The 22,838-nt window shown below is 36.6% G+C and overlaps 3 protein-coding genes across 3 annotated transcripts; 1 reads left to right on the top strand and 2 right to left on the bottom strand.

Moving 5' to 3' along the window:
• Positions 1-400: 400 nt before the first annotated feature.
• On the top strand, positions 401-8,213 carry HELRODRAFT_78768 (hypothetical protein; the record flags this gene model as incomplete). Its single annotated transcript, XM_009018924.1, has 20 exons — positions 401-565; positions 702-869; positions 1,159-1,330; positions 1,656-1,747; positions 2,281-2,343; positions 3,555-3,635; positions 3,861-4,056; positions 4,241-4,334; positions 4,409-4,551; positions 5,022-5,095; positions 5,427-5,517; positions 5,659-5,767; positions 5,839-5,925; positions 6,186-6,225; positions 6,546-6,647; positions 6,734-6,886; positions 7,034-7,192; positions 7,454-7,620; positions 7,795-7,989; positions 8,096-8,213. Coding segments are annotated over 20 exons (2,469 nt in total), but the record flags the coding sequence as incomplete, so codon positions are not given.
• Positions 8,214-8,862: 649 nt separating this feature from the next.
• HELRODRAFT_191638 (hypothetical protein) lies at positions 8,863-15,594 on the bottom strand (the record flags this gene model as incomplete). The annotated part of the gene is made up of 9 exons (XM_009018923.1): positions 8,863-9,399; positions 9,565-9,852; positions 11,338-11,406; positions 12,256-12,531; positions 12,809-13,055; positions 13,321-13,584; positions 14,334-14,614; positions 14,882-14,980; positions 15,546-15,594. 9 exons carry the CDS (start codon positions 15,592-15,594, stop codon positions 9,206-9,208), a joined length of 1,767 nt encoding a protein of 588 aa, XP_009017171.1. The 3' UTR covers positions 8,863-9,205.
• A 1,102-nt stretch (positions 15,595-16,696) lies between these two features.
• On the bottom strand, positions 16,697-20,546 carry HELRODRAFT_79032 (hypothetical protein; the record flags this gene model as incomplete). Its single annotated transcript, XM_009018922.1, has 10 exons — positions 16,697-16,834; positions 17,278-17,385; positions 17,764-17,878; positions 18,219-18,346; positions 18,662-18,733; positions 18,930-19,084; positions 19,349-19,490; positions 19,767-19,833; positions 19,964-20,076; positions 20,424-20,546. Coding segments are annotated over 10 exons (1,161 nt in total), but the record flags the coding sequence as incomplete, so codon positions are not given.
• Between the last annotated feature and the right edge of the window lie 2,292 nt (positions 20,547-22,838).

Raw genomic sequence — 22,838 nt, 5'->3', positions numbered from 1 at the left:
GTAGAAATGGTGGCCGTCGTCGGATTGGTCGGCAGTGGAAAGTCGTCACTGCTGGCTGCCATGCTCGGAGAGATGAAAACATTGAAGGGAGGAGTGAAAATTCATGTTGGCGTGTCCTAATTAACATTTTAATACTCTTGCTATGTTGTCATTGTTCATATTAATGTTTGTATCCTGCGATTAGATTCATATGTTAAATGCTCTTTTCACTCTAATATGAAAAGTTATTTAGCTCTGGTATAAATCAACCAATCAGCCATGTGACCAATCAATCGGTCCTTCAATCAATCAACCAATCAACCAACCAATCAATCAACTGACCAACCAACCGACCAACCAATCAACCAACCAACCGACCAACCAACCAACCAACCAACCGACCAATCAGGAGAGAGCAGTTTACGTATCGCAGCAAGCATGGATTCAGAACTGCACGGTCAGAGAAAACATCTGCCTGAACAGACCTTTCGTCCAGAAGAAATATGAAAAGGTTGTAAGCGCCTGCCATCTAGCGGACGATTTGAAGAAATTTCCCGGTGGGGACTTGTCGGAGCTGGGGTCAAAGGTTAAGAGGTTTTTTATCATTAGAATTATGATTCGCAAAATAATTTATTCATTCATTTCTTTGGTTGTTTATTCAATTATCCATCCATTATTTTATTCATTTTTTCATTCACTCACTCACTCATTCATTCATTTAGGGCGCCAACTTGAGTGGTGGACAGAGGCAGAGGGTGAACTTAGCGAGGGCAGTTTACTCGAAGGCTGACCTTTATCTTATCGATGATTCGCTCAGTGCGGTTGACCCGCAAGTGGCCAAACATATTTTTAAGGAGGTCATCAGTAGAGAGGGACTGCTAAGAAAGAAGGTTTTTGATTGGCTGACTGGTTTGGTTGGTCGGATGTGATTGGTTGACTAGTTTTTGGCTGGTTTGTTATGATTGGTCAGGTCAGTTGTAATAGATTGAATGTATCAATGAAAATGATGACGATGATACGAATAAGATGTATCAACCAATAAGATGCATCAACCAATAAGATGCATCAACCAATAAGATGTATCAACCAATAAGATGTATCAACCAATAAGATTTATCAACCAATAAGATGTATCAATGCATCAATCATCATTCTGACAACCACCATCATCACAAACAGACCAGAATATTCGCCACGAATTCGATTGGATTTTTACCGGAAATGGATTTGATAATAGTAATGAACAGTGGAGCTATCGAGTGCATTGGTACTTATGGCGACATAATGAAGCACAAGGGGGATTATTTCACCTTCCTCCAACAACACGCAGACTCGATTAGGGAGGAATCCGGTTGGCTGGGGCCTGATTGATTGATTGATTGGTGGATAAACTGATTGAATGGATGAATGATAGGATGAATGAATGAATAAATGAATGAATGAATGAATTAATTAATTAATGAAAAGATAGGTGAATGAAAGGATAGGTGAATGAGAGAGTTAGGGTTAAAACGACGAACGGATGAATGAAATGAAATTTAACTGGAAAAATAATTTGACTGATTCGAATTAAAAACTTTAACTCAGTCAGTAGTTCAACTAACTAACAAATCAAAACAGTGATAAATTTTAAGTTAAAATTAAAAACTGTTCGCCATCTTAATTCCTCAAAACAGCTGACAGAGTGGCAAAGAGGAGTTTAAGCATTGGGCCCGGGTCCATTACCCCTTTCAGAGAAGAAGGATTAAATGCAGGGCTCGCTAGGTTAGTGGATTGATGGACGAATAGATGAATGAATGAATATATAAATAAATAAATGAATGGATGAATAAATAAATAAATAGTTGAATGAATGGATAGATGAATGAATGAATTAATAAGTCAATAATTAACGATTGAACAAATGTATGTATGTAAGAATGAATGACTTGGATAACTAATTAATTAAATAAATTGATGACGGTGCGAATGGTTGGATGAATGAATGAATTGAACGAGTTGAATGAACTGTTAGATTAATAAATGAATGAACGAAAGATGGATTGAATAGATCATTTCATTCATTTCTGTTCGCAGCAAGCAGATGTCTAACTATGAAACTTCCTACTGGCGCATCCAATCACAACTCTCCAACAACTTCCGGATGATGAGCATTGGTGAGATGTGTGTGTGTGTGTGTGAGAGAGAGAGAGAGAAAGAAAGAGAGAGAAAGAGAAAGAGAGAGAGAGAGAGAGAAGAGAATGGATGAAATGAATGAACGAACAAACAAAGGAACGATTGAATAAATGAATGAATGACGAGTGTATAACTCAAAAAAGTTTGACAAACCTTGAGAATGAGAAAATGATTGAATCAAATATGCATGTGTATCTGCGTGTGTATATATTATACATTTAATTAATTATAAAATACATTTAATTATAATATTAGTGTGAAACGATTTTAAACATGGAAAACTCAAATTAGGAGCTAAACAATCACACAATTGAAATTAAATACCTAGTAAAATTTTGAACGTAATAAAAAAAAGATCACCATCATCATCATCATCGTCGTCGTCGTCCTCGAACATAATAAAATACATTAAATTATTAAGTATGTTGAAATATAGTTGAAACAAGCGAGTTGTAGCCAAGTGAGATTTAAATGTCAACAAGTTTCATGATATATTGAAACAGAAGAAAGGAGTGTGTAGAGAAAGAAGGAGTTTGATGAAGTGGATATTTCGTCAAAATCATGTTATATTGTCGTCAAATTAATTAAATAGATACAACGCTGATATACACACGTATGCATTACAATTGTCAATTAAGATATCTGCATTAATTTAAATTCATGATTTTGATTGATGGATGAAGGACTTAATGATATTTTTCAGCTGCTTCTCATCAACCTTATAATTGTCGTGAATTTGATTCTGGTCGAATAACGTTATTAGTTAGGTATTGATTAGTTGTGTAGTTGTTGGTAGAGTTGGGTTGTGTTGTTGAGTTTATCGAGGTACTTCTCTGTCGCAGTATCTGTTAATTTGTTGGAGTAATTGTTGTCGACTGAGAAATGTTTAATACACGAATAAGTTCATTGTTAAATATTTCGTTATCGGATGAGATTCTGTTGGCGCGTTTTTATAAATCATTATTAGATTCATTTTTTGGTGACTCCATATTTGATTGGCATTTGAATTCATAATTGTTCCTTTTGCACTATATACATTCAATAGTTATCATCTTTTACACTTTAATTAATTATGTGTGTTTTATTTTGTTGTGTTGACTTGTGTATTATTATTTATATATATAAGATAAGTTTATTATGTACATTACCTATTTTATTTATTTATGGTTTATATTTTCGAATTTTTGTTTGGCAAGGGGTTCTGCCCGTGCTGTTTTGAATAATAATAATAATAATTATTATTATTATTATATATATATATATTTACATATTTATACATTTAACAAATCAACCAATCATCTGCTAACTAACCAATCAATCATCCCAAATCAACCAATCAACAATTGACTCACTCCCAACCAACCGACCAATCAGCGGACGATATGAACCTTTCCAGCGAGTATGACGTAGACGAATGGCAGCCCAACACTTTCACGGCCACAACCAGCCAGATAAATGTTGAAAAAGTGGACTCAGGCCAGGTAGGCGGAGCTAAAAAATCAATCATTGGCCAATTGGCCTGTCTTATTTAACATAATTTATTATAAAAATAAAAAAGACAGAGAAATATAAAAAAAGGGTGAGTGAGACACAAACAGACAAAGTGAACAAATGATTTAATGAATGAATAGATGAATGAAGGAATGAATGAAAAACTGAACAAATGAATGAATTAATGAATGAACAAATTGAAACCTCCAATTCAGATAAGGTGGGGGGCCATAGGTGATTACATAAAATCAGGGGGCTTATTAATATTCATGATCGTTCTGATCGGTCACCTGGCTATGTTAATGAGCCAGTGCGCCTCCTACATTTGGATACAGAGATGGACAGACAACATAACCAATGAGACGCTAGATCAATATGTGACGTCATACGGCGTCATAGGATTGGTCGAAGGTTTGCTTGGGGCCGGGTTTTTGTTTGAAATTTGAATTTGTTTTTGGTAGATTACCATTATTATCATCATCGTAAACATCGTCATCCTCTTCCTCCTTACATCATCATCATCATCGTTATCAAATCGTCATCATCATTATCATCATCGTCATCATCATCATCACCACCGTCATCATCACCACAGTCATCTCCATCATCATCATCTCCCTGATGATGGCATTCGGTTTTTCGTCGGCTTCAAAAGCTCTCCACGATAAAGCAATCAAAAGATTGTTCAGGTTATGATGATGATGATAATGGAGATGATGATGATAGTGATCGCTACAACCATCATTATCATCACCACCACCAGGGCCCCAATAAGTTACTTCGACACGACGTCCCCCGGCCAGATTTTCAACTACATGAGCACCGACCTTGACACGGTGGACTGTGCCCTACCCCTCGATGTTCAACTCTGGCTCATCAGCTTCTGCGTCATCATTTCTAGTATCGGTTAGTGGATGGATGGATGGATGGATGGATGGAATGAATGAATGAATGAATGAATGAATGAATGAATGAATGAATGAATGAATGAATGAATGAATGAATGAATGAATGAATGAATGAACGAACGAACAAACAAACGTACGATCGAACGAACGAACGAACGAATGAATGAATGAATGATCAACACATTATTTTATTTGGCCAATGACAGTACTCCTTTACTCAATAATATTATCTTTAGTTATTTATTATTCATTATTTATATTTTTATTTCGTTTATTTGTTATTTTTATTTCTTTACGTTTGATGACTGTCGTACAAGCCTTGCGGGCTTCTGGTTTTTTATCATTAAAATGAGAAATGCATTTCGTTTAAATGCATTTCGTTTCGCTTCGTTTCGTTTAAATGCATTTCGTTTCGCTTCGTTTCGTTTAAATGCATTTTGTTTCGGTTAATTTATTGAACTTGATCAGGAACAATCGCATACGCCGATCCCATCTATTTGTGCATCACCTTACCTATCATGCTTGTCAGCGCTATTGTGCAGGTAATGTGTGTGTGTGTTTGTTTGCTTGTTTGTTTGATTGGTTGGTTGATTGGTTGGTTGATTGGTTGGTTGATTGTTAGTTTAGATGATTGATTGGTTGGTTGATTGGTTGGTTAGTTGATAGGTTGATTGATTGGTTAGTTGACTGGTTGATTGACTGATTGGTTGATTGGTTGAATGGTTGACTGGCTGGCGAGTTGGTTTCTATTCACTTGGTTGATTGATTGATCAATTGACGGACTGATTGACCAATTAACTGGCAAACTGACTGATTGTTTATTCGATTGATTGATTGATTGATTGGTCGAGTCACTTTAAAAAATGTTCTCAGCGTATATACGGGCGCAGTGCCATTCAGTTGAGACGGGAGTATGCATTGAAGAAGACGCCTGTCTATTCGCATTTTGAAGAAAGCATATCTGGTAGGTACAACTGTCTGCAAACTTTGTTCATTCTTTCGTTTGTTCATTCACTCATTCACCAATTTATTCACTGACTCATTCATTCATTTATTTATTCGTTCGTTCGTTCATTCATTCATTCATTCATTCATCCATCAAAAGGCGCGGTCTCAATTCGAAGCTACGGCAAGCAGAAACTTTTCATGTCCAAGGCCGACAGACTCAATGACGAAAGTCACAAACCCTGGCACAGTTACCTGGCTTGTTGGAGGTCAGTAGGTCAAAAGGTCAACCTTACACACACACGCGCGCGCACACACACGCACACAAACACGTACGCAGATGGTACACGCTGTACAACGAGACCATGGGTGTCCTGGCCATATTCCTCACCGCCATTACGGCTGTCATCGTGGAAAATGAAAAGTTGTAGTGGTGATGTTGATGATGGTGGTGATGTTGCTGCTGCCGCTGCTGCTGATGATGATGATGACGACGACGATTATGATGATGATGATGAACATGATGTTGAGGATCAATTCTTAACTCTATCATAATTTACTTCTTTTTTATAATTTTTAGTATTATTCTCATTCTTCTTCTTCTTTTCTTTTTCTTCTTCTTCATATTATTATTTTTATTATTATTATACTTATTATTATTAGTAAAAACACCCCGTATGAGATGAGCCCCGGTCGCGTTGCACTAGCCCTCTTCAGTATATTCCAGGTATTAATTAATTAATTAATTAGTCTCATTAATATTCATGAATCGAACTAATTATTATTTATGAACAACTATCAGACTAATGAGTTAATGAATATGCGTGTTAATCATTGTTTGACACGTTTGTTGTTAAAAAATTTTAATATATCTGGCCAATCACGTACCAGCTTTTAGTCAACCAACAAATCAACCAACCTATCAAAAAACTGTCTGACTTCAACTAACTAATCACATAAGAGCTATCATTCAGACCAATCAAACACTGCCCTTTATATTTATCTGACCAATCACGTAACAGTTAATTACTTGAACGAACCAATTAGATACTGCCACACATTCCAATTGCGACGAGAATGATGATTGAAATTGAAGCCCACATAGTTGCTGTTGAGAGGCTGATGAAGTGTGCTTCCATTCCGCAAGAGGTCGGCTGTATGAATGAATGAATGAATGAATCAATCAATCAATCAATCAATCATCAATCAATCAATCAACCAATCAATCTACTAAGGCCCCTCGCCAATCGGCAAAAGGTCACGAGCCCCCAGAAAGCTGGCCCACGGAAGGTCACATAGAGTTCAAGGACCTCTGCGTTAAATATCGACCTGATTTGAAGGATGACTGTCTTAAAAATCTGAACTTCGACATAGTTCCTAAAAGCAAAGTCATTCATTCTTATAACTGTTGAGATCAAATGATCAAATTTTAAAATTTTACACACACAGACACACACACACACACACACACACAGACCAACACACACACACATACAGACACACACACAGAGACAAACACACACACACACACACAGGTCGGTGTAGTCGGTGAAACAGGAGCGGGAAAATCCTCAATAATAATATCTCTTTTTAGGATGATGGAGGCCCGTGCCGGTTCGATCAGTATAGACAACCGTAACATCGCCAATGTTGGTTTGCACGAGTTGAGATCTAAACTAACTTGTATTCCGCAGGTATGTGTGTGTACGCGTGTGTTTGTGTGTGTGTTTTTGTGCGTGTGTGTACATATGTGTTTGTGTGTGTGTACGTGTGTGTTTGTGTGTGTGTACATAGTATTTCATTTATGTATGCGTGATGTGTCTCTATTCAGTTGAATTCGAAACAGCATGAACGCAAGTGAAAAACATTACTAGAAAAATCACACACACACACACACAAACACACATACACACACATAAACACATACACACACACACACACACAAACACACACAGGAACCAATCCTATTTTCCGGCACGTTACGTAGCAACTTGGATGCCCTACGCAACCACACGGACCAACAGATATGGAACTCCCTGGTTCAAGCCCAGCTAGAAGACTTCATCAAAAAAAACATGGCTGCCGGTCTGGATCACGTGATCAACTCGGAGGATGAAGTTTGGTCGGTAGAGGAATTATTATTACTATTTTATTATTGTTATAATTATTACTACAATTATTATTATTATTGTTATTGTTATTATTATTATTATTACTACGATTATTATTATTATTATTACTACAATTATTATTATTATTATTGTTATTATTATTGTTAAATGTACGCCTACAACAGCGTAGGCCGGCGCCAGCAAATATGCCTGGCCAGAGCTCTTCTGCGAAACTCGAAAATAATCTTACTGGACGAGCCTACTGCGGCTGTTGACTACCGAACCGACCAGACGATCCAGGAGGTCATCAGGAAGGAGTTCAACGAGTCGACCATCGTCACTGTCGCCCACAGACTGGCCACCGTCAAGGATTGCGACAAGTATGCTTCGATACTATTCGTTTACAATGTTTGATTCGATTCGAAACGATATTTGTTTTGTTATTTCTGCTTGTTAATTTGTTTTGATGTGACACCCCCTTTCCAGAATACTGGTACTAGATTTTGGTCAGGTCGTAGAATACGAAGCTCCGGAAAAACTTCTAGCCAATCCGAACTCGAAATTCTCTCAGATGAATAATGCCGCCAAAATGGAGCAAATGTGATTGGCCAGTGCCAAAATGGAACAGACGTAATTGGCCAGCGGATATTTTTTGTAGCTCTGCCACTTTGTTATTAAAATTTCAAGTAAATACACACGCGCACACACACGCACACACACACGCACACACACACATATATACACATACAGGTACTTAGTTAAGAATTTTATCTCAGATCATTTTACGCTTTCACATTAAAGAAAACATTTTAGTTTAGTGTTGTTGGCCCAAAAACTTTTGTTAAACACTTTTCAAATTTGTTGAGTGGCTAGAAATACAATTGTTATTATTGTAATTTCTTCAGCAAGAGTTGAACCTTCACCAATAAGAGCCATCTTACTGTCTGTTTTTTAACATTTTCTAACTATTTATTTGTATTGATCCATTTTAAAGAAGAAGAATGATTGATATTTAATCTCTATGAATTTTTTTATTGAAAAGATTCAACAACTAAAATAAGATTAAACGCCATCAATTGGTATTTATATCAGCAAAAGTTCCACAAACGTTAAGATATATTTATGCACACACACACACGCACGCACACACACACACACGAAAACAAACACACGCACACACGAAAACAAACACACGCACACACACATACATACATACATACATACAAACATACATACATACATACATACATACAAACTAACAAACAAACATATACATTTCAAGTGTAAAACGGGTGAACATCGAACAATGGGTAGAATAGAAAGGTAATAATGAGAATAACAATAAAAACATCAATAATAATAATAATCATCATCATAATAATAAAAAAATAGGGATAATAATAAAATCAATTAAAATCAATCGCTTAGAAGTTTTAAAGTAGCTTAGTAGTAATAAAAAAAGTCAATTGAATATTTAATTGAGTTGTTATTCATTGTTCAATTGTTATCTCAATCACCAACTTTTCACCATCATCTTCATCATCAACGTCACCATCATCATCATCACTCCAATCAACATTATTATCATCATCATCGTCAATAATGATTGAGAGATGCATCGAGTTTTAATTCATCCACAGGAATATATTTAATCGGTGACGACGACGAAGATGACGATGAAGCAGCTGCTGTAGAAACTGCTGTTGCTGCTGTCAATGGGGGTTTCGTCGGGGTATAGGGGCGGTATGTCGGCGGGTTGAAGCAAGCTTCCATCGACGAGCAGTAATAACCTGGAAGGAGGTGGTGGTGGTGATGATGATGAGGACGAAGTTGACCATTTTTAATGTGATGATGATGATGATAATGATGATGTCAATGAGTTAAGCGGCGATAATGATAAGTGATGGTGACAAAAAAAAATTATGACAAAATAAAAATGATATCAAATTATTAACTTCTATCAAAGCAGAAAGCAGACGCGTCGTCAACACTCTTGAGCGACAACTTCGACTCTGACGACGACTGCAGCGACTCCTGCTCCCTCAAGCCCCAATTGCCGCCACCACCCTCTAGTCTACCACTACTACCCCCTCCTCCGCCATTACTACCACCGTCTCCCTCAGTGACGTCATCACTCTTTTCGGAAAGTTCCGTGACCGATTTTATGAATTTTTCCACTTGTTTCAGGGTCAATGCGTTGTGGAGGGTTTCGAGTGGGCGGAGACTTGGAACTGTCCAGCCATCTGATTGGTTGAAATATATATATATATATATATATATATATATATATATATATATACATATATACATACACATATGTATGTATGCAAACTATATCATAGTAGTTAACATGGACAGCTACAATGCAAGGTCTAATAGTATTGATAATTCTACTACAACTACCGATAATTATATAATTATAATTCTTACTGGTGTAATAAGTATTGATAGAGTGAAAGATGAAGAGTTAGGAATATGGTGTGATGAATATTCATGAATAAGGACCATGAAAAAGAAAACATGAAATAACTTGAAAAATGTGTGATAAAAATAGAACAAGGTGGGTGTGGTTCAATTGAATTAATTAACATAACCAATTAACATATTAACCGGGCAATAAATTGGTGAAAATCAGAAATACGTTGTGATGGTGATGATGTTGTTGTTTTTGGTTGGAGATGAGGATGATGGTGACGACGAAGATGATGATGAAAAAGAAGAGTTGAAATATACACATTCCGTAGAAAAAGCGTCATCATCATCGTCATCATCATCGTCGTCGTCATCATCATCATCATCGACGTCATCACCATCATGAAGAATGAAACAAAAAACTAGGAAGAAAAAAACTTTTAACGAACGTGAAAAAGCAAACTCCAAAACTTATCACTAAAAATTTATGACTAAAAATTAGCATAATATTTGCAAAACCAGCCTCATAATTAGCAAAATTTATGCATAATTAGCGTGAAACATCCCCAATTAGGATAATTTATTAATAGATACATAGGCCGTTCGAACCAATAGTTTGGACTTTTCCGATTTCAGACAGTATAGGAGCGCTTGTTGAACCGCTAATTAATTTGGTGCTGAAGAGAACTTTCTGGGTGGCTTCAATCAATCAATCAATCAATCAATCAATCAATCAATCAATCAATCAATCAATCAATCAATCAATCAATCAATCAATCAATCAATCAATCAATCAATCAATCAATCAATCAATCAATCAATCAAGCGATCGATCGATCGATCAATCAATCAATCAATCGGTCAACCTAGTTAGTATTCATTTATTTAATCAGTAATTTTTGTACTTATTAATACAGTGACTCAATCGTCTGATCATCAAACGATTATTTAGTCAATCGTTCCTTCCTTCATTCATCTATTCAATCATTCATTCAATCAATCAATTGATCATTCATTCATTCGTTCATTCATTCATTCGTTCATTCATTCATTCATTCATTCATTCATTCATTCATTCATTCATTCATTCATTCATTCATCCAATTAAACTAAAACAGAATGAGATAAAAATGTAAAACACACAGACCAGAAATAAAAAATCAGGTAAAAAATTTCCGACTCCGCTTTTCTTCCCGCCTCAAACATCACCACCATCATCATTACCATCATCATCATAATCACATCGTCGTCATCCTCATCATAATCATCATCGTCGTCATCGTCATCGTCATAATCGTCGTCATCATAAAACTTACCCAGTGATTCAAGATTTGGTGAATTGAAGAGAGCCAAGTAAGAACACCTTTTATGTCTTCCACCGTGCTCTATAAAATAGTAATAACGATAACAATAATAATAATAATAATTATTATTATTCAAATTCAAAAAATCTTTTAATCAGTGATTCAGTGGAATACATTACTAGGGAGACCCGGAGTTTTCACTTGTTGGGCCACCCTATCAAGATATTGCAAGAGTATGAACGAAAGGAAAACTTGATGTGATCAACGTGGCGGAACGCAGATCGAACAAAACGAATGATAAACAACTCAAAGAACAGAAATTGCAATAGTTGAATAGTAAAATATGAAAAGTGATCGTTCAAAATTAACTTATGGACAAATTTCTTGAAAAATACAATAATTCATTAATTGTTGTTTGTCTGGAGGCCATGTCAACCCATTATTACCATAGTTATCATTATCGTTATTGTATTTTACTGCACGACTCAAAAACTCTAACCTTTGTGGTGGTGGTGGTGATGATGATGATGGTGGTGATGATGGTGGTGGTGATGATCTCGATTGGACTGATTACTATGACTGTGATGGTGCTGATGATTGTTGTTGTGGTGGTGGTGGTGGTGCTGATGATGACCGCCGAGTTTCTTCTGTATGGTCTCCAGTGAACGACTTCTAGTCTCTTTGGCCACACGCTCCAGCATGTTTGTTGACGACGACGACGACGACGGTGGTAGTAGAGGAATCGTTGAAGCTACTGATGATGATGACGATGATGATGACGATGATGACGACGATGATGATTGTGATGATGATTGTGATGATGATTATCATTATTACAATTTTAATCGCTAATAATTTCATTTTATTATTTTTACTATACCAGCAATAGCAATAAAGCAAGATAAAAAAAGACCAAAACATACAACTAACCAGTGTCATAATTGAAACCGGAAGAAGATGGCGGCGTCACGTGACCGGAAATGACGGCATTCTGCTGCTGCAACTCAAGCAAGCAGCTATAATCGTGAAGCTGCTGTTGCTGCTGCTGTTCTCGTTGCTGTTGTTGTTGTCGCTGTTGCTTTCGCTGCTTTCGTTGCTGCTGCGTTGCTGCTTGCTGGTAGATGACGTCATCATCGTCGTCGTCGTCGTCGTTGCTGTCGTTGTTGCTGTATATGTTGCAGCAGGGCTCGCGCGTTGAAATGCCTTCTGTTGTTGTTTGTTGTTGTTTGTTGTTGGTGATGTTGTTCGTTACGTTGAATGTGTTTGTTGGTTGCGAGTTGTCATTCATTTTATTGCCAACTGTACCATCATCATCATCATCACTTTCAACATCGTCATCATCATCATCGTCGTCGTCATCTTCCTCATCGTTGTCGTCATCATTATCATCATCGTCCTCCTCCTCATCATCATCATCGTCGTCCTCATCATCATCATCATCATCATCGTCGTCGTCTTCCTCATCATCATCAGGGCAACCTACCAACACTTCCAGAAGACTGGTGCCTCCTTCTGGAATTCACCAAATTACTGTTGTTGCCACTCATGCCACTACTATTACCATGACCGCCGCCATTACTACTACCAGCACCGCAACCACTACTACCAAACATGACGTCATTTGTGGCTGCAGCCGACGACGATGATGATGATGATTGCTGTTGTAGGAGTGTCGTCATCTCGATGGAATGTTTCTTCACTATGGCTTTCTTGCATTCCTGGCTGGGTGGCTGGATCGTGAAAGTGATTGAATAAATGAATGAAATAATGGATGAATGACTGATCGAATGACCGACCAATAGATTGAATGAATGGATAGGTGAATAAATTAACCAAAGTTTTTTAATTAATTAATAGAACAGGATAAAACCGTGCTGCAGCCAATCAAGAGCAGCCAATCCCAACACTCAACTCACACGAGTGCGCGCACACACACACACACACACACACACGCACGCACACACGCACGCACACACACACACACGCAACACAAACCGTGATATCATCGAGAAAGTTTCTAAAGAGGCTACCCGTACTACTGCTACTACAGCTTCCCAGCGAGAGTGGCGATGTTGCTTCAGTCATTGTTTCCGTCGGAGTTTCGTCAACAAAAGCAGTAGCAGCAGCAGCAGCAGAAGTATCAGAAGCTGTTGTAGTGGTAGTAGCTATAGTATTTGGCAGTGAGGTCAGTGACCTAGAAACAGCGGCGTCGATTGGCGATGAGTTGTTTGACATAGATAGTTTGTCGAAACAGATGATCTGATTGGTCAGTAATGATCTTCGTTGAGGAGAATGTTGTGGTTGTTGTTGCTGCTGCAACAGCTGCTGATGAGAAATCGAATGCAGTGGCCACAAGGTCCTCGATGTTGTTGTTGTTGTTACCAGACTCTGTTAAAATAGCGATCTGTTGTTGTTGTTGTTGTTGATGATGATCATGCCGTTCTTGTTCTTTATTGGGTAGACATCTTATTGAAAAATTGTAGCTGTTAGTGGCAGCAGTAGCAGAAGTAGAAGCAGCAACAACGGTAGTAGTAGAAGCAGCGGAAGTAGCGAAAGTAGCGGTAGTAGCAGCAAAATTTTGCGGGTCCACAAGTGTGCTTGTAAATAAATTCTGTCTCGGTAAACTTTCGATCGTTAGCATTGAAAAAGAAATTGGCGACGACGATGATGATGATGCTATTGGGGGCGACACAAATGATGATGATGATAACAATGATGTTGCTGTTGTTGTTGTTGTTGATGATGATGGTAATATTTCGTCACGTTCTAATGATGAGGAGTAAGAGATGCTTTCCATTTCCTGTTTAATGAGTGAGTGAGCAAAAGAATGAATAAATGAATGACTGCATGTCAATGAATGAATGGATGAATATAAATGAATGAATGGATGAATGAATGAATGAATGGATGAATGAATGAACGAACAAATGAATGAATGAATAAACACCAAAATTACCACCACTATCGCCACCAACGGCAACAAAACCACAAAAAAAAGCATGAAAAACCTTTTCAGTTTTACTTTCATTCACCACAAATCCTCTTCTTATCATCGACCTCGACGACCTATCAACGTGCTGTTTTGCAGCTGCTGCAGCAGCAGTAATAGTTGTAGTAGCAGTAATAATAGTAGTAGTAGTAGTAGCAGAAGTAGTAGTTGTTTTCGACGAAGTTGTAGTTGTAGTCGTATACAAATTAGATGTTGTTGTGTAGAGAATTATTGAAGCGGTTGTTGATAGGGGCAGAGGGGCGACATTGTGAAATGATGATGACGACGATGATGTTGTCGCTGGTGATGATGTTGGTTTGGTTGTCGTTGCTTGGTTTGGATTGTTGTTGTTGTTGTTTGGCTGGAGGTGTAGTTGGAATGCGTCTTTTCGAAGTTTCAAGGCTAACAACAACAAAATAGTAATAATAATAATGACTCGATATCGTATCATTACTACTGATACTTTCATCATAATCATCATCGTTATCAACAAGAACAAAATCATCAACATCATCATCAAAAATATCATCAACAACAACATCATCATCATCAAGAACGACAACAAACATGGCGTAATATGTTGTTGATTCAACATATTAATTTGTTGGCTTCCTATTCGGGCCGCCGTGGGAACGGGTGCTTTGTCAACTACATCAACGTCTCCAACTGTTGTTGTTGTTGTTGATGTTGTTGTTGATGTTGTTGTTGATGTTGTTGTTGCTGTTGTTTTTATTAAAGTTGTTGATGTTGTTGTTGTTGTTGTCGATTTCAACAACCCCGTCGATGAAAAAAGCAGCATTAAAAACACGGAAACAATAAGACCATCAACAACAAACCTTCACAGATCACATCCACAACCGCAACTTCATCAGGCGCGTCAACTACAGCCTGTATAACTTTAGAAGCAGCTGGAGCTACTTCACTGGCAGCTGTGTCCATAGCTACAGTAGCTGAATCGACAGCAGTTATAGTAGCCGTAACAGCTGTCGTAACAATATCTTCCTCGATGACGGTTTCAATTGTGTGCAGCTGGGCAGGGCTGGTTACCGTCTCTCGAAACATCTTCAGCTGCTTCTTGCCACAGCTGCTACTGCTGCTGCCAATGACGTCATCGTTGCTGGCAACGCCGCCGTAATCTGCTTTGTCGTTGCTGGTGCCGTTGTTCGTTGAAGATGAGTCCTAGGAAGATCATAATAGCATAATAGCATAATAGTGACAATAGCAATCTTACTCTTCTTCTTGCTTTTGATTTTTCCTCTGCTTTTGATACTGTTGATCATACTACTCTCTTGAGGCTGCTAGATCTTTCTTTTAACATTACTGATTCTTGTCTATCTTGGTTTTCTTCTTATCTCTGTAATCGTTTTTCTTCTGTTGTTCTCAATAATTCTACTTCTAACTCCTCTACTCTTACTTTCGGGGTACCTCAGGGTTCAATCCTTGGTCCTCTTCTATTTATACTCTACACATCTGAACTACCTCTCGTATTATTAATAATTTTTCTTTCACTAGTCAACTATATGCTGATGAATCTTATATTTATACTTCTTGTCCTCCATCCAAACTCAATAGTGTTATTATTCATAATCTATCTCTATGTCTTTCTTCAATTATCGCTTGGTCTGACTCTATGTGCCTTAAACTTAATTCTTCTAAATTTGAATTAGTTTGTTTTAACAAATCCAAACACTCTATTACCATTCCTCCTATTATCTTACATGAGTCTAAAACTCTTGATGTCTCTCACAAATTTCGCTGCCTAGGCTTTATCTAGATTGTCTCTTTCTTCTCAATTATTAGTGTTTGTAGAAGTTCTTACTTTCATCTAAGTAGAATAAAAAACTTTTGCCTTTTCTTGACAATCCTTCTCTTCTCTTGTTACTTCGTTAGTCTTATCTAAGATTGATTATTGACTATGGTCTTTCTGATTCTACACTCTTAAAATAAGGCTTTTAACTCAGCTGCGCGTCTGGTTGTTCGTGCCCCTTTCTTTTCTCACATACCTCCACATCTTGTTTCATTGCACTGGCTGTCTATAAAACAAGAACAATTTTTAAAACTTGCACATTAATGTACAAGTTTCAGTCTGAATTCTTTCCTAGATATATTAATGGAACCTAAACGCGCCGGTTTACGATCGTCTTCTTGTTCTCATTTCATGTAAACTCGTGTTAAACGCTCTTCTGCTAAATATGCATTTGCTTTTTCTGGCCCTTTTCTCTGGAACTCTCTACCGCCTTCTCTGACTACTTCTCCATCACTTGCGAAGTTCAGAGCGGATCTCAAGACCCATCTGTTTGCAAAATTTATTGATTGATTGATTGATTGATTGATTGATTGACTCTTTCCCTCATTCATTCATTCATTCACTCACTCATTCACTCAGTCACTCACCATTTTTTTCTCCCCATGTTGGGGCCTGTACCCCCTGCCGCCGAGGTACTCCTTGTTCTGACCGACGCAGTAAGCCCCTGGACTGAAATGCAACTCGACATGGAAACGCTCGTCGGAATTTAACGTCTGCGTTGTTGTTGTTGATGTTGACGATGATGATGATGACGATGATGATGATGATGATGGTGACGATGATGGTGATGATGACCACGCAGGTTATGGTAATGATGATAGTTATGCAATGATGATGATGGTGGTGATGATGATGATCACATTCATATAAAAGTATACAAACTAACAGTCAAATATATACATATATATATATATATATATATATATAAATATATATATATATATGATGATGGTGATGATATATATATATATATAAATAAATATATATATATATATATATATTATACAATCATATGAAGAAGAAAATGATGCTGGTGACGGTAGACAGACAGTCAGACAAACAGACAGACAGAGAGACAGCTAGACAAACAAACAGACAAACAGCCAGACAAGCAGATAGACAGATAGATAGACAGACAGACAGACAGACGGACAACCTTAGTTGGATCCTCGTATAACATGATGACGACTTGCGACAGATAGTTCAGCTCGGACACTGTACCAACGTAGTCCATTGCTCTTGCCCACTGCTCATCCACCTTTGACTGATGATGAGAATGATGAAAAAGAAGATGATGATAATGATGATGATGATGATGATGAAGAAGAAGATAATGATGATGAAGATGATGAAAAAGAAGTAAAAGATGATGATGATGAAGATGATGAAAAAGAAGAAGATGATGATGATGACGAAGATGATGATGATGGCGGCAATGATAACAAAGAAATACAATAAAAATACTGGGTTTTATAACATTATAATGACGACGATGAAGATGATGAAAAAGATGATATGAGAAAAAGTCACCACCCTCATCATCATCATCATCACTAACAACATCATCATCATCAACAGCCACATCATTATCATCATCATCATCAACTACAACATCATTATCATCATCATAATCATCACTTACGTCACAGAGTCCGCCGTATCTCAGCATGGTTAGCAGGGAGTGGATGTGACTCTCACTGGTGAAGTAGAGGCGAGTTTTGACGTGACGCTGCGGTGACGTCACGCCCTCCGAATACCTGGATGTTGGTGGTGGTGGCGGTGGTGGTGGGTGATGATGGTGGTGGTGATGGTGGGTGATGGTGGTGATGTTGGTGGTGGTGGTGATGTTGGTGGTGGTGGTGGCGGTGGTGGTGGTGGCCATCGCTCTCTCTTCGAAAAGAAATAAAAAAAAATAGAGAAAGAGAGAGAGAGAGAGAAAGAGAGAAAAGAGTGAAAAGAGAAATATATATATATATATATATATATATATATATATATATATATATATATATATATATATCTATGATAAAAAAGAAGAGAAAGAAAGAGAAAAAAAGAAAGAGAGAGAGAGAGAGAGAAATAACCAGGCGAACAAACCTGGAATCCAATCTAGTGGGCTCATCGCCATCTTCGTTTCTCTGGAAGTCTGCCAGGATCTTCCTTAGTAGCGGGGTACATATGCACCTACCAATCCCTAACTTCTCGTCTTCCGTCATTCCGTACTCCTTTACCGATGACGTATGGATAGATGGATGAATGAATGACGGATAAATGATGGATGAATTAAAAATGAACTGATGGATGAATGAGTAAATAATGAATGAATGAAGTGAACAAATCAGAAAATTTTCAATTAAGATATTTATAAGAAGACTGAATGAAAAAAAATGTACGTAAACGTGTAAATGTATGTCTGTTTGATTGATTGTTTGTTTGATTGTTCGTTTGGTTGTTTGTGTGTGTGTGTGTTTGTTTGTTTGTATGTTTGTTTGTTTGTTTGTGTGTTTGTTTGTGTGTTTGTTTGTTTGTGTGCATCTAACCTGGGGTATAACGATATCTGCCATTGCCTTAGCTAACGTGTGCAGTGCCTCTATATCCGTAAATCTTAATACCTGAAAAATTTAATCATTCGTTCATTCATTCATTCATTCATTCATTCATTCATTCATTCATTCATTCATTCATTCATTCATTCATTCATTCATTCATTCATTCATTCATTCATCCATCTATCCATCCATTCATTCATTCGTTCCTTCGTTCACTCACTCACTCACTCATTCCAAACGAAACAAAACAACGTTGAACCTTGGAATTGTGCTGCAGGTCGTATTTAACGCAGTCGTAAATATCCGGAACCTTACTGATGTCAAACTGTCCGTCGGCCAGGATGAAATCCTTCACCAACTTTCCCCACCGTCTGTTCATCAGCTCCCACGATTCCCCATGGTATAGCTTCATGTCTATAGTCGTGTATCAGCGGAATGGATGGATGGATGGATGGATGATGCGATGAATGAGTGAGTGATTGAATAGATAAATGGGTAGCCAGTAAATGAGTGGTGAATGAATGAACGAATAGCATTTCCGAGTGGGCATGTGGTATTATGTTGCGGATGAATGTATGATTGGACGAATAAATTAATGAATGTACTTAATGAATGAATAAATAAATAAATAAACGAAGGAATGAATGAGTGAGTGAATGAACAAACATTGAGACTAACCAGATGCCTTTGGGTCTTCTTTGAGTTCGTTAACCCTTTCAACCAGACTGACCATCATGGCATGCATCTTGAGGCAGGCCAGTCTAGGGTTGCCCACAAAAGCCATGGCCTTTATGACCGAGGCACTCTTCGTCGGTACAAACTAAAAGGAACCACGTGATCAATCGATTGGTTGGTTGGTTGGTTGGTTGGTTAGCTGGTTGGTTGTTTGGTTAGCTGGTTGGTTGGTTGGTTGGCTGGCTGATTGAATAAATGGTTGATTGATTGATTGAATAATTGAAATTTTGTTCAATGCTTGATTGATTGGCAGATTAATTGATTGATTGATTAACTGACTGATTGATTGATTGATTGATTGATTGATTTATTGACCGTTTGAATGATTGACTGATTGAATGATTGACTGATAAAAACAGACCGTCTCATAATCTTCATCATTAAACTCTCTGTCAACATTCAAAAGAGATTGCAGTTTTTCTTTCACTCTGTGTAAGTAACAACAACAATAATAATAATAACAACAATAGTAACAACAACGACAACAACAACAATAACAACAACAACAACGACAACAACAACAACGACAACAACCACATCAACATCATCATATCTAACGCCTTGTGATATTCAGTGGACTGATTCTCATTGTCCAATAGTCCATTCATGTTTGCACTCTTGACCATTTGCACTAGGATGGGAGTCAGCTCTCCCTCCAGTGCCAGGAAACCCTTTTGCGGGGGTAGATAGTTGAGGGGGTAGATAGTTGATGGGGTAGATAGTTGAGGAGATTAGATAGATTGATAGATGAATTAATGAACGAATGGATGAAAGGATGAATCAATATACAAATGAATGAATGAATGAATAAATAAACCTACCAATCAGTGGTCAAAATAAATGGACGGAAAGACAAATAAATTACCGAGTGAGTGAGTTATCAAAAAAAAAAAAAAAAGACAAACAAATGAGTGACAGAAGAACGAACGAACGAAAGGACAAACACCGAACAACAGCCACAACAACAACAAGTCCCACACACACCAGCCCTGCCTACACAAGCCCCGCCCACCCAAACCTTGGCAAAGGCAGCAGCGGTCATTTGAACTCTGCCCTCATCTGAGGCATAAATTTTGAGGTCGTGCCTGAAGGTGCTATGAAGTCTAAGGAGGCCTAAGCCCGGGGACTGCCCATAGTCACCTGCAAGGGGCGGTATCAGAAGCAAACTTACTGAGGGGGGGGTGTGAAAGTTTGGGGGTGGTGTTAAGAGGGCAGGTTAGTGCTTGTTTAACGATTATAATTGATGTAATGTGGCCACTGAGCTATGTACCAGTGGAGGTTTAGTTGGTTGGTTTAATGTTGAAATGAATTAATGTCGGATAATAAAATGTAATAATAATAATAATTATTATTATTATTATAACAATTATTATTATTATAAATTATTATTATTATTAATAATATTAATATTATTATTGTTAATATAAGATTTCTGTAAATCGAACTATTGCTTGAAAAAAAGTGAAATAATACAAGCAATGTGCTTTATGTATGTGTGTGTGTGTGTGTGTCTGTGTGTATATCTGTGTGTGTGTGTGCGTGTGTTTCTATCTGTATGTGTCAAAAAACTCAGTTGAATATTGAGAAATGATAGAAGAGAGAAATGAAATCATAAGCTAGATAGACGAGTGATTAATAACGAAAGATAAAGCAGGAATCAGTGAAATAATACTGATTAAATAGATTAATGAAAAAATTAATTAATTAATTAATTAGTTGATTGAATGAATAATTGATTGATTAATTAATTGATTGATTGATTCTTTTTGATTGAAGGAATGAATGAATAAACGTATGGTTAAGTGAGTTAATGAATTAATTATGGTACGTATGAATAGATGAACGAACGAACAAATAAATGAACGATCTGATAAAACAATAAATGAATGAATGAATGAATGAAGGAATAAATAAACAAATGAATAAATGAATGAATGAATGAATGAATTAATTAATAATCAATGAATAGACGATTGGAGAGAAATGAAAGGTACAATGAAAATCAGAGCTAGAATAAGCACAATTTGAAAAGCGCAAACTATCAATAAAACTTTATAAAACACACACCACACACACACAAACACACACACACGCGCGCGCGCACAAACTCGCACATCACCTATAAAACCACACATAAAAACACACACATTTATATGACAGGGTTTGGCAAACCATGGCCCGTGAAGCTATTTTATGTGGCCCGCTAGAGGCCCCTTGTTTGCCAAAAAAGGTCGTCTGCAAGACATTATGACCAAAAAAAGAACCACAAATCTCAAAAGAATTCTCCCTGGGTCGAAAAAATTTGCTATTTAAATACATATGCGGCCCTTTCTCAATGCGGCCCTCACGGCAAAAAGTTTGTCAACCCCCTGATATACTTATAACTACAAACACACACACACACACACACATATATATATATATATATATAATTATACATTAGAAATGTTCCATTGTTAAACTCAAATAATAATAATAATAAAAATAATAATAATAATCCATGCAAAAAACCAAATAAGAACAACAAAAGCACTAAAATTACTTAATGATAACGGTAAAAAATAAATTAAAAAACTGACTAACTATCATCATCAACGCCACCATCATCATTACCATAACCACTGAGACTGCAAAAGCTACTACCATAATCACCACCACCACCATCTGTAGCAGAATCATCATCACCACCGCCAACGCCATCATCATCATCACTATCACCATAGATTGAGCATGCACTATCTCTGTCTAAACATTCCAAGATGAGAAAAATATTTTTCGGCGTGTTAGTGGTGTGGTGTGAGTAAAACCAAAGACATTAAATAGCATTCATTATGGTGCAAGCAATTTATGCTATGTTATGTGTATTCAAATTAACAGTGGCAAAAATTTTACGCTAACAAAAATTATTAAATTTATTATGACCATAATTTAGTGTATAAATTTATTTATAAATATATATATATTAATATATATTTATATATATATTATATATAATATATATAACTTGAGAGTACATTAACTATTTATATATTATATATATATATATATATATATATATATATATATATATTATCATTAAAATTTATGAAGCGCTTATTAAAAATAAGTGTTAATTTTTCAAAAGCGCTATCCTATAACTAACAGAAATAGCTGAAAAAGTAAATGAAATAAACCACAAATAAATCAGTTCACAGTTATTGATTAAATAAATGAGTCTACAAATTCTTCCTAAAATATATATATATATATATAACTTGAGCGTACATTAACTAATTAAAAATAAACCAATGAGAAAAAAGAATTTCTGGTTAAATCATAAATAAATTTAAAAGTAATAAATACTAAATATAATAATAATCGTAATAATAATAATAAATAATAATAATAGAAATAATAATAATGATATTATCACCATTATTATTATTATCATTTA

Source organism: Helobdella robusta, assembly GCF_000326865.2.
Source record: "Helobdella robusta unplaced genomic scaffold HELROscaffold_23, whole genome shotgun sequence".
NCBI classification, from domain to species: domain Eukaryota; kingdom Metazoa; phylum Annelida; class Clitellata; order Rhynchobdellida; family Glossiphoniidae; genus Helobdella; species Helobdella robusta.
The sequence above is the reverse complement of the archived record's forward strand: the minus strand, read 5'-3'. Positions and strand labels throughout refer to the sequence as shown.